This window comes from Myotis nattereri (assembly GCF_964212035.1).
Source record: "Myotis nattereri genome assembly, chromosome: 5".
Taxonomy (NCBI): Eukaryota; Metazoa; Chordata; class Mammalia; order Chiroptera; family Vespertilionidae; genus Myotis; species Myotis nattereri.
The window spans coordinates 94,218,158-94,231,097 of NC_138080.1; the positions used below are offsets into that span (position 1 = coordinate 94,218,158).

At 40.7% G+C, this 12,940-nt stretch overlaps 1 protein-coding gene across 2 annotated transcripts in view; it reads left to right on the forward strand.

Annotated features, from left to right (window-relative positions):
• Positions 1 to 3,249, forward strand: part of SGCD (sarcoglycan delta) — a gene marked incomplete at its 5' end in the record, with an annotated part of 735,784 nt that extends 732,535 nt beyond the window's left edge. Inside the window, 2 exons of one of the 2 annotated variants that reach the window (XM_081092162.1) lie at positions 1,590 to 1,713; positions 3,026 to 3,249. In XM_081092162.1, the coding sequence (XP_080948288.1) occupies positions 1,590 to 1,713; positions 3,026 to 3,199 (298 nt within the window). In that variant the 3' untranslated portion in view covers positions 3,200 to 3,249. Of the gene's footprint in view, positions 1 to 1,589; positions 2,359 to 3,025 lie in introns of those variants that run through there. The other variant, XM_081092161.1, reaches the window with a different exon arrangement.
• Positions 3,250 to 12,940: the final 9,691 nt, after the last annotated feature.

The window sequence follows — 12,940 nt, forward strand, 5'->3', positions numbered from 1 at the left end:
CACAAAATTAACTACCACAGTAATCTTTCCAACATGGACATCAGATCATGTTGTCCATTATCTTTTTAAGCCTCTATAAATGTTTTACTGGGTCACCATTTCTGCAAGGCCATGCCTAAATTATCTCTTACCTCTTCTTCTTACTACCACAGTCTCTATGAACCTTCTTTCAACTTTTTAAGCCACATAACTATTTTCCCCCCAGAAGTCTTCATGCATGCTGCTCCCTCTACTTGGAACACTCATCTTTCACCAAGTTAACTTCTCTTTATCCTTCAGATGTCATCATAAGTCTTCCCAGACCTCAGCTTTTCCCACAAACCAATCCCCAGTTATATAAACTCTTATAATCCCCTGAACTTCTTTGTTAAGGAATCCTCATCACCATAAACCAATAGCTGCTTAATGTATCTCTTCCACAACAGTACATAAACTCACTAGGGAAAGGAGGTCTATATTGTTTATAACTATAACCCCAGCATTTTGCATAGAATAGGAATTCAATAGATGTTGCCCAGATAAATGAGTCACTTCCTAACGACTCAGACTTGGAAAGAGGCCACTTCTCTGTCTCTATAGGTCTATGTCACTGTAGGTCTAGTATAATAAATGTTTATTAAATAAACCAACAAATTCTACTCTGGGAAAGAAGGGTTGATTCAAAAGAGTGTTTTGTAATGTTCTGGATTGCCTTTCATAAAAGCAAACGTCAAAATGGCTTTGCTCTAAAAGGGACAGACTATTACTGTATTTCTGAAAGAATGGCCTTCAAATGACAATATCCAACCCATATCTTAAATCTTTATAGAGCACAACCCTAGAGTATTCTGCTTAGATTTTCAACTCATTATTTAAAGACAGACAGATCTTTCCAGGCCAGTGTGGCTTAGTGGTTGAGTATCAATGTATGAACTGGAGGTTGAGGTTCGATTCCCAGTTAGGGAGCGTGCAAGAAGCACTGGATCAATGAATCTCTCATCATTGAAGTTTCTATTCCTCTCTCCCTCTCCTTCCTCTCTCTGAAATCAATAAAAATATATTTTTTAAAAGAATAAAGACAAACAGATCTCTAAAACTTCAGCAGTTCCATTCATAAAATTTGCATAGCTACTGCATTTATGAGGGGCATGGATTTCAGAGTAACTTGACTTCAAAGCAGATCCTATATAGAAGATCCCAAGTTTCTCCTTCCTTCTTGTAGGTGCTTATTTTATTTCAATCAGTTTCTATACTAGAAGTTAAAATGGATTCCATCGAGTACAGTGTTTAAGCCAAAGCAGCCATTAAAAACAGGATGACATAGTGGTGTGGATTTGTGTTTGATCAACTTAGCTAAGCTGGCACTACATTTCCTGATATCCCCTTCTCTGGGTTAGCATGGTGATATGCAGTGAGGGTGAAGCCCAGATCTGTGCTCCCTCATCAGTGTGACCAGGTTTGTAAAGCAAAGCTAGACAAATGTCCTGAGAAAATACTGAAGTGCCCCTTCAATGCTCTGAGCATCGAACATCCTCTGAAATTTTCCACACACACACACAAAAAAAAATTCTGAAATGGGATCTGTAACCTTAGTCTTGTATATATTTCAGGTTGGAGTCCCCAACCCGGTCTCTGGTGATGGAGGCCCCAAAAGGAGTAGAAATAAATGCAGAAGCCGGCAATATGGAAGCCACCTGCAGGACAGAGCTGAGACTGGAGTCCAAAGATGGAGAGGTAGGGGCTGAGAAGGACAGGAGTCCGGACAGATGCAGCTGCAACCAGCCAGCCTTCCCCCAAACTGGTTGGTTCCTCCCTGTACCACTGAAGTTGATCCTACGCTGTAAGAACCAAAGGAGCCAACCAGAAGGTTTTATTTGGGGAACAGATATGTCGACCAGGACAACGATAAGCCAAACCCACAATACATTCAAGTTATGCCTCATTATTTGTAAGGTGCTGAGATAATACATATGGCCGTAGAGAGGAATGCTATTTCCAAATTCTGTCTGTTGTCATATAAAAATACGATTTATGTAGCTGGCAAACTAAGATGTATATGACACACATCTGGCTAATGATGAACAAAATTTACTGGTAGTCATTTTTAAAAGTTGATGTTGCCTGTTTCTGCTTTCATTGAGTATAGAGAGTCAGATTCAACAGCTTTCCCAAACCAGAACAAGCCAAAACTTCAATCCACCTGACAGATTGCAAATATTCATCCTCCTAACCCAACACAATCTCACTTAGGTGGACAGAATAAGTTGCTCATGTTTTTGCAATGTGAGCCAAGTCCCCAAAGAAAACATGATTCAGCTGCAGACTGTTTAAAGTGCCTTCACTGTGCCCATAAGCAAAGTTTTCTATTCAAGAATTTTTAAAAGAAGAAAAAAAAATGTGTTTTTCTTTATTAAAGCAAAACTCTACCCTCCCTTTCGGAGCTACTTAGAGGTGATCCATCTCCAGTTGCCACTGTTCGTCCAGCCCGCCTTCTGATTGGTTTGGCATTTGCTATACTGTATTTGTTTTAAAAGAGCTAGTCAGATACAGCAGTCAGTTATCAAAACCGTCTCTTCAAACAGCTACAGACTCCAAACCACACACACTTAAAGCAGCGACTGCATCACGTACATGGTTTACAGCTGTCAGAATTCAGACTGAAGGGATTGGTTATATTGAAGCATTCACTTAAGCCCAGAAAATGCTATATATTTTTGAAGATGTACCATACACACAGACGTATTGAGGGTCTGAGAAGTGCCCCAGTAAAGATAATGGTTAAAGCTAGCATTCCCAAATGCATTTCACTCTAGAACTCTATTCACATTCTACATGATAGACTTGCAAAATGCTAATATACATATACATCCAGTGCAATGTTGCCTCACTGGACTCATTCATCTCCGCATCCCTGGTACCTGCAATACTCAACCCCGAGTATGTGCTCATTTGATCCAAGTGGAACTGAACATGCATCTGCTATTTCTGAATGTCAGGAGGGTCAAGGACAGCCTCTAACTCTTCCCTTCCTATCTACTCTCTTTAGATTAAGTTAGATGCTGCGAAAATCCAACTACCTAGGCTGCCTCACGGATCCTACACACCCACAGGAACGAGGCAGAAGGTCTTCGAGCTCTGCGTCTGCGCCAATGGGAGACTATTCCTGTCCCAGGCAGGAACCGGTTCCACTTGTCAGATAAACACAAGTGTCTGCCTTTGAGAGACTCTCCACAGTGGACGCTGTCGGCAGCGGAAGGCCTTTTTCTGGCTTCAGACACGGGCTGCCAGCTATTTTTACTAGAACACAGAAAGCCTATCAAAGACCTTGTGTGCGTGCGCGCGCGCGTGGGTGAGTGAGCGTGAGTGTTTGTGTGTGTGTGGATATAAATATATATAAATATATATAAATAAATATATATATCCTCTGTATAAAATGAGGTTTCAGTACAAAAGGAACCACGGGTGACCCTGTGATACTGTCATTTCCATCCCCACCCTACCACCTACAGGATAAAATCAAAACACTGATCAGGCTCCGCACCCCAGACCCTTCAGAATCACTCAGCGAATCGGACACTCACCAAACAGCATCCGCACCTCCTTTAGTGTCATTTCAGGGCAGTGATGGCGGGAATCTCCAAGTCACGCTCCAGCACTGAGACCCTGGGATTAAACATGGATATTTGGTTTTCTTTTGCAGCTGGAGTGAGGCTGGCTGACTCCTCCCTCCTCATGTTAGGGAGGGGCAATGCCACAGAAGTCGACCATGGAAACTCAAATGGTTGGTCTGCCTCTGCAATCAGATGTTTGGGGGCCTTTGTCGCTGGATGGATGAGAAGGAGGAATTTTAGCAAAGTGTAAACTGCTCACCCAACTCCTCTCTTCCTTCCTTCCAACTCACATATAACCCCCTCGTCAAAACAGGAGTTATAAATCAGCACAAAATCGGAGAACAGCTGCTCCTCAGTCGGCTGGAAGCTACTCCATGGCCTTACAGGCAAAGAGTAAATGGGTGATGCACCGCTGTTTAAAAAGGGGGGAAATGGCTCAAAATCTGTTCTGTCCTCACTTCTGACTTATTCAATAGACTCCGACCCAAAATTATTGGATCAATCAAAATTAACAAGAGTGGGACCCCCAACCCCAAGAGGAGCCATTTGGAGATGGAAGTCTAAGAGTAACCTAATTATTATTATATTTTCTTGGGATTGGTAGGTAGAGCCACACACTGACTTCGATCCTCTTATATATTTTTTGCAATGTAGGGATAGTCATATTCTGAAATCCACCATTATGTTTTCTCCAAGAATAACAGATCTAAAGCACTACACACACACACACACTCCCAAAAGGCTTACTGATGTGTAGCATAAACTGAGTCACTGTGCCCCCCTGGGCCCAGCAGCACCCACTCCCCAACTCGTAGAAACAGTTCTAATTCCCGCCATCAGCTACCACCCATCACTCCACCTTCATCATCATGCTCCAGGGTCACCCTGGCCAGCTCTTGTGCTGGGACAGGGGATTACACCATCTCTGTTCAAAGAGGGGGAAATGTGCCTATGCCTTAAGTCAATGCACTCAGCAAGGAGAAGCACATCCTATTTATCTTATTATTTCCTGTAGTTTATTTTGGGTGATTGGAGGGGAATGGTTTAGTAGTGACTGGGTATCTTAAAAGCAGGTTGACAAGCCAAGTGGCTGACAGATGTGGACTCTGAGGAGCCCAGAATGGAGACACACTTGGCTTACACAGTCCTGGATGCCACTTGGCAAGGAGTGGCCCCACCATCCTAAATGAAGTAGCATTTGTAGGCCTGAATGGCATCTTTTTGTTTCTCAGCAAAATCCTAATTTTTTCTTACTTCACAAGCAGGGTAAGATTTGTCACAGGAGATAAAAAGAGTTGGATATCTTTGAGGTGACACTCAAGCATTGAGCTAAGGTTTGCATATGTGGGATGTAAAAGCAAGCTGTGTGTTGCTTAGTCACGTAGAAGTAGGGGGAGGAGGGTTGGTCCCAGCCTGACCATGGCCCTGCTGGCTTCCAGACACCAGCTCCCTCTGTCACTCTTGCTCAATGTCCCATATAGAAGAATTGGTTGTTCAAGGGCCAGATCATGAGATTGCTTAGTTTGTAACACTAGGGTCTAAAAAAGAAAACTAAGAAAAAAGCTACCAAGTTGCTCTGGATCAATATTGTTGATAGCCTATAGGATCACGCTGCAGAATCTATATTTATCACACACAGGGCTTGGCCAGCGGGGAAAGACCCTCCTTGGCGATTGGGAGCATTTACCCCATATCATTCAGATAAACAGAAGTAGCTAAGAGGAGGTCCTTTGTGGCTGAATACCTTTAAGACAAAGTTTTCTTAAGCAGACAGACCATCCTTGCATTTTGCCACCTTAAGTACACAGGGTGTGGAAGACAAGAAAATAAAAGGTTCTTGAACTCTTTCCTCTGATTTTGTTCTAATCATCACCTGGAAGCTGAGGTCAGCACCTTGGGAATTTTATACCAATAAAAAAGACTGGTATGATCCCACTCACAAAGTTTATCCTAAAGGTAATCACATCACAAATAAAACAAATAATAGCTGCCAAGAATAGAAATCAAGCAGCCGTAGGGAACAGTCATGACATAAAAGCCTAATCTTCATTTGTGCTAAGTGACCACAGCATACGAGGTAATGAGCAGGGAATTTGGCATGGATTAAATTATGTATTTCTGTTCAGACTCTAGACTGTGGTAAAATACATTCTAAGTTTTTCAATGTACTTTTTTTTCTTCCCTACTTCCTTCAACTAGAATATTTGTTCATGGTCATGAGAGAAAGTTTTACCTGAATTCTGGAAAAAAAAAATTATATATCTTTTACATTAAAATCTGAGAACCTTTAATTTTAAAAAATGAGATTCTTTCTAATCTTTATATATAATGGCTTCTAGACAATCACACCTTTCTGTGTATTAAGCAACAGGTGGCATAACAAACAGAGAACTCAAATGAATCTTCAATATTCTAGAAGTTCTAGTATGTTCATATTCTTCCGAAGAGTTTTAAAAATTAAAAATTATCTCCAACTAGGTTTAGCACTTAGGTCTCACTAAGTCATAAAGGTACAGTCTTGGGAAACGATGAAGGTGCGATGGAGGTTTTCAAAAGTCCTATGGTGGCATCAATGTAGATAGAAACTTGATGAGGCTTTTGAATTATGTTACCCAAGGACTAGATCTTATAAACTTGCATTGGTTTTCATTTCTTTTACATCAGTTTTCTTTGGATCATTTCCATAGTCTGCCCAGCCATCATGGACCAGAGATTGCTTGAGGTTTAATTCTAGAGCAGTGGTCAGCAAACTGTGGTCCCTAAACCAAATCCAGCTCATCACCTGTTTTCATAAATAAAGTTTTATTGTAACACAACCACATCCATTTATGTAGCTGCTGTCTATGACTGATTTCCTACTGTAACAGCAGGGTTGAGTAGCTGTGCCAGAGATCTCATGGCCCACAATGCATTGCTAGTAAATAGTTACTAATTGGCCTTTACAGAATAAGCTTGCTGATCCCTGATGTAGAGGTTGTTTATGGTACAAGTAGGACACAGCAGCACAGAAAGAGACTTTACAACAGCATGAGTAAGCCTACATGTCCATCTGTCCTTGAGAATAGAAATACTTGGCCACTGAAAAAAGCTTAGCCTTATGCTGTGTTTTTTTAAAAAAAAATGATCCATTTATCTGAGAAATGCAGGCTCACATGATCTGGGGAACAGGGAGGATGGAATTAGAGGAAGATGGAAGGAAAGAAAAGCTGTGATCCTTCACGAGTTTTTTCCTTAGATCTTAAGTAGATAGGTGGTTCCTCCTGTCTGCATCTAATGTGGTAATAAATGAAGCAGGGGTCCTGTGATTTAAATTCAGAATCTCTCTCCTGGAGAGACTATTTCTACAACCTCTACTTAGAGGCTTCCACCTCACCTCCCCATAGTCCAAAAAGATGCCCATTCCATGGTCCTTCAGAGCATATTTTGACTTAACGTGTCTTTTTGGCATCACCACCTCAGTTACTCATACCTGCATTGTACTTACAATGCTATGACCACACCAGGCCTGAAGGGTTGGTGAGACCAATAAATTTAGAAATACTGAAAGAAGCATCTTAAAATATGTAGGAAGAAAAAAATATTGTACCATTCTTTCATGAAGCTGTTGCTGGGATGAAGCAGGTTAATTCCAGTTTCATTTTGTTCCCAAGGCCCTGGGTCTTTGTTCTTTCAGGTAGTGGGAGTGCAAAGAAGACTATTTCCAATTCCTTATCTGCCTCTGTGTGGGAAGGTAGGTTCCTACCTGAAATCTGTTGCTTCAGTCAACATCCCTATCGCTAATCCCAGCTTTACTCAATATTGTTAAAATAGCATCAGTATGAATGAGGTTTTGTAATATGAGTATTCATGTCAGGGAGGAAATGTGGGTTTTTTTTCTTAATGAAAACAACCACCATTTTATAGACCCTAATCGACATCACTAAAGGAGTCCTTCAGCATTTTATCTGGATTCAACCAAAGGAGGATTCAATGGGCAACCCTGCCCTTCAGCTAAATGAGAATATCTTGCCTTTGTTTATTTTAGGCAAAAGATAGCACAACGCTTGGACAAAAGAGATACATAGATTCATGTAAGCACCTGGTTCTTATTCTTTAAGGCTCTGTGAAAGGTGAAAATCTCACTTGAGTACGTTGTAAACAAGGCCCATCTTCTAGCTTTCCCCTGCACCAGAAAATCTTAGGCACGAGAAAGGTAACAAAGCAGTTCCCAGAATAATACGTTTGCCTGGTGCCCCAGTAGTAGATGGGGGAAGGAAGTAATAATAAAAGAAACAACTGTAGAAAATAGATCTTTTATCTCAAATATAAAATGTCTCTCTTTTGGTCTTTCATCACTCTCTCTTTGGTGGAAGGTTCCCCCATTTTCAACATATTTCCATTAAAATAGTCAAAGCTACTGCATTGGCATGTCAGATGCATTTCTTTCTTTGTGGTCATCAGAATTTAAAATTATACAGTTGCCTCTTAATGTCTCATTCACAAAGCTAAACCACGGATAAGAGATAAAGCAGTTGGAGACCTGCTGCTTCAGCCAGCATAGCTCACCACCCGCGTTAGCACTTTCAAAAGCAATGTGATGTCTATGGTTCTTAGAAGCGTTCTTCATAATGGAGCCCTTGAAATTTCTCAAGGCAGATCCGAATGGCAAAGGGAAGATAATTATGGTTGGGAGGTCCTTATTTTACATATTATTAGAGCGCCAGTGTAAGAGAAAATAGCCCATTTGGGGTGACCCATGCTCACATACTTGATTTTCTTTTGTTTTTACCCCCTTTCCTTTTATAGTCACTGACAGAGTAGGAAATTAGCATCTTCCTTTTAGAAAAGAGCAATTCAAGAATACTATGAGCCCTTGAAACCATAGAAAGTGTGATTTCTTAGCAGGATTAGTGATGTTATCAAATCCATCAATGAACAGTCTTAAACATACCTACAACAAAGCTAACTCAACATCAACCCCAAATGTGGTACTATCAGTCCCATTGCCATGAGGTTTTCAGTCAAAATAAAACAAAGGTTGTATAGGCAGGAAGTATGTTTAGTGTCCAAATGCTCCTGTTACAATAGGAAGCCAGAGTAATGTCCCAGAATGCCTCATTAGTCCTGTAGACAGACACTCTCACTAGCAAGTGAGGGGATTTCAAGTCTTCGATGAACAGTAGTGAAGGTCAGATAAATAAGACAACACGAGGCTGCCCTCTTTTTGAGAAGAGAGAAGGAAACATTTGTCTTCCCTAAAATCTACTCTGCCTTCCTACTCCTACACTTACCTACTAGTCCTTCTTACAATGTCTTCACAGCCTACTTCTGCATTTAGATCATTTTGGTGAAATGATATAGAACTCAGATTTTACAATGTGAGAAAATCCAAGCTAATCATTTAGGTTGTTACATTAGTTCAGTATAGCAAAGAATTATCTTAGGGCAGGAAAGAGTTACTTGTTGTCAAGGAAGATTTTGATGTTTCTTTAGTCCCCATATTCATCTAATTCATGGGGCTCTAACATTTTGAGAATCTGAGCAAAGTTCTGGACCTTCTCCCCAAAGAGAATCTCGCCCAAGAAATTTGGCATAAAATTGAATAGGTCTTCTTGGACCCAAAACCTAATCTAAGATATGACAAGAGCTGGATTCTATTCTCCAATTATAATACTAATTTTTTATTTATAGTCATTGAGTATTTATTATGTGCTAGACATTGTACTTAAGTGTTTTACATGCATTCACTATTTTACCCTCAAAATAATCCTTTGAGTTAGGTTTTATTATCATTCCAATATACAGATATGGAAACTGAGGCTTAGGGAGGTTAAAAAACTTGCCCAAAGCCACTAACTAGAAAATGGCAGAGCTGGTATGTGACTCTAACTCCAGACCACTAAGCTTTGAAGTCCCCAACATGTCAAAATATTTTTTAGGCCATTGAGAAATGTCTGCTACCAGTTTTCAGATTAGACCACTTTGGGTAGATGCAGCTATAAAACTTTTATCTCCCCTCTTTCTGTAAACTCTCATCTATGACAGCATCCAGTACTGAAGTATAGATTCCTGGGGTGAAGATATAGAAAATCTGTTTAATAATAGAATCTGGAACCAAAAAAATTAGTTTACTGTGTATATGGTTCCTGTTAAATCAGGCTTCTTGTTCTTATAAACTGGGAGATGCCTGGATTATCAGCCTTACATTTAAGAGAAAATTTTAATGCTTCATGATCTATGTGTGTGGCTAAATAAGTCAGCATTTCTACACACATATATCATCTTCCCTACTCCTCAGTTCAAAAGACAAGTATCTTATTTAGGTGAGGTCTTTGACACCATTTGGTTATGATATTTCCTACCTTTATTTCTAACAAAACTCAAGGAAAGAGTCAAATAGAAGGGAGAGAAATCTCTATCATTGTCCCTGTTTCCTTACCAGAGTATAGGGCTAGCAAGGACTCAATTAGCATTAGGCATTCAATACCCAACCTGGCCACTTTGGCTCTGCTAATGGCTTGAGCCCCACACCCCACACCTTGTCAGCCATCACTAATGAGCCATACTTCTCCCCAAGGTAGAGTCTCCTCACCAAAGCACTCAGGCTGTCACTTCCAATTGATCTAAGTTGGAAAAGGAACCCATTTGTCAATCCTTGTTTAAACAGTGGCACCCTTTAACCTTGAACCTGTACATTTTACACTGGGTGCCCTGGATTCAGCAATGGGGTCGGTGGCATTCCAATTACTAAAGGAGGTGAGTGCATCTGAAGTTCTCTACAACTTGGTGGCTTTGGGGCACTTTCATCTTCTAAGCAAAGAGGTCAGGGTTTGATCTGTATGAATTAAAAGACCTAAAACCATTTTTGAAGAATTAACTCAGCAAGGGGCCATCTGAACAGAGTATCAACCAGTATGCCCATGTTAAGGTTCAGCTGTCAACCTGCCCACACCCAGAGCTGAGAGGCCAAATAGCAAAGTGATTGGGGCTCATCCTGCTTTTCTGTGCTTTCTCAATAGCACATATCTGATCCACTGGGGAGTTGTGGACAGAGTTTCTCACTGCTCCCAACTGACTCAGTCCCGGTACCAGCAGGGTACGGTAGTGCTTATCTGGCTCAACAACCTCATAAAACTTAGTAAAGGGATGAAATCAAAAACACCAGAGACCTTGTTTTAGGGTAAGTCATTCAGGGGTTTTCTTTCAATGGTGAATGTGTCCCAGTGGCAAATCAGGAATGGGTACCTTTAAAGGGTTTCATGGAACTAACAACACCAGAGCCAGAAATCGGGTTTCTTGGTAGAGAAGGGAGATCCTAGCAAAGGAGAGGAAAGAGTCCACAAACCAGAATTAACCTAATTTGTTTTGCTGAGGGGGAAGTGGATTTTCCATGTTAACTACCTCCCCAGTCAACTTCCTCTTTTTCTGAGGCCACAAAGAGGCAGAAACAGATCTCTTCAGGAGGTCAGATTTTAGAAAAGGTAGAGGACATGCATCCTTGTGCCCGCTAAATGCATTCCCGGAGAAGCCAAATTCTGGTGCTTTTAACAGATAAGTTCATACAAGTCCAAGTTGCTTGGAGATTTTTAAAAAGGAACCCCATTCCCATAAAGCAATTAAGTTCAGCCATTGGGTTATTTTTGTTTTGTTTTGTTTTTTCTCTGGGTTTGGGTGTGATGTAAGAAAGAGCTTAGTTTTGTTTTGTTTTGAATAACATCAATCCTTGCACACTCTATGCAAAAATTTTGTAAGCATTGCAATAATGCTATGAATTACAAGGAACTATTTTAACTTTATTACACTTTCTGTATAAAAAAATTTGTATTTAATATTATTTCGACTGCAGTCTTGTAAAATATATTAATAAAAATAATGATTGGTAAGAAGGAAAGCACCCTTGTCCACTTCTTTAGGGAATTCCTCTTTGATAGTTGATGATAAGTCACTTTTACTTGACCTATCTCAGAATAAATTTTCAGATTAACTTCTCTTCCATATCCCTTCGATCCATGGCCTGACATGTTGGTTAAGCCATTTTGACTCTCAGAAAGAGACTCACTCAGCCTGCCATATAAAACAGAGCTTACTACAAGGTAATACATCTTCTAGAATTGGAGTCCTTAGGATTGGAATAGGTCAAGGGAATAGCCATGTCCTACTGCTCCCCTAATGCCCTGCATAGATCCCTTTTGCTATAGTTTAACACACCCCTCTTAAATCACTGGGGAAGCCAGTATAATCCTTAGTGAGTTAAAGCATTTTAATGGGCTCACCTTAGCATTCTTTTTTTTTTTAATGATTTCAGAGAGGAAGGAAGAGGGAGAGAGTGATAGAAACATCTATAATAATAAAAGCATAATATGCTAATTAGACCAACATCCTTCTGGACAACCTTCCAGAGGAAGCCAGAGCTGCGAGGGAAGCCCAGATCCCAGGTGCCAGCAGCCGGGGGAAGGAAGGCCTACTCTTGCATAAATTTCGTGCATCGGCCCTCTAGTCAGTGATAAGAGAGAATCATTGATTGGCTGCCTCCTACATGCCTCCCACAGGGGATCAAGTCTGCAACCCAGGCATATGCCCTGACTGGGAATTGAACCATGATCTTCTGGTTCACAGGTCAACGCTCAACCATTAAGCCATGCTGGCCGGGCTACCTTAGCATTCTTGGTCAACCTATGGATGAGCCACTTTTGAGCTAGGTGCCCATCCCTGGTTCAATCAGTTTTCATCCTCTCCAAAGAATACCCTACCACTGCTCCTCTAGATGGACCCAAGGGTGAAATGATTTAGGATGAAAGGTTTCAAGGCCAAACCACTCTGATCAACCCACCACAAACAGTCCTCCATTTTTAGCATCTCCCCTACCCTGGCCTTCAACAATGCTGAGATTTTACACAGACTGTTTCATCCGCCTAGAATGCTCTCCTGTCTAGCACCACTCAACCCTGGGACATCATCCTTCAGGATCCCATTCCCATATCATCTTATCTCCATGGCCTTCATAACTCTTCCTTGATACCCCTGTTAATTTTTCTATTTCTTTTATAATTATACATTGTACTATGGCTTACCTATTTACCTATCAACCTGAAACCTTACAATGCTTATATTTCTTTTTAAAGGAGCAATGACATATCTAAATTGGTCCTCATAATACATTGTAAGGGAGATAAGTCACTTCCTCATCTAGAAATTCTAGGACAAATTTCACATATTCAATGCTTGACAGAACTAGTGTCCATTCCCAACTGTATTTTCATTGTAGGCTACGTCTCATCAAATTTAGCTCCTGACTGCAAATGACATCGAAGCAATATTACAGAATCCTCAAGGTCAAAGGCTGTAATAAAAGTTTTATTCCCAATCAGGGT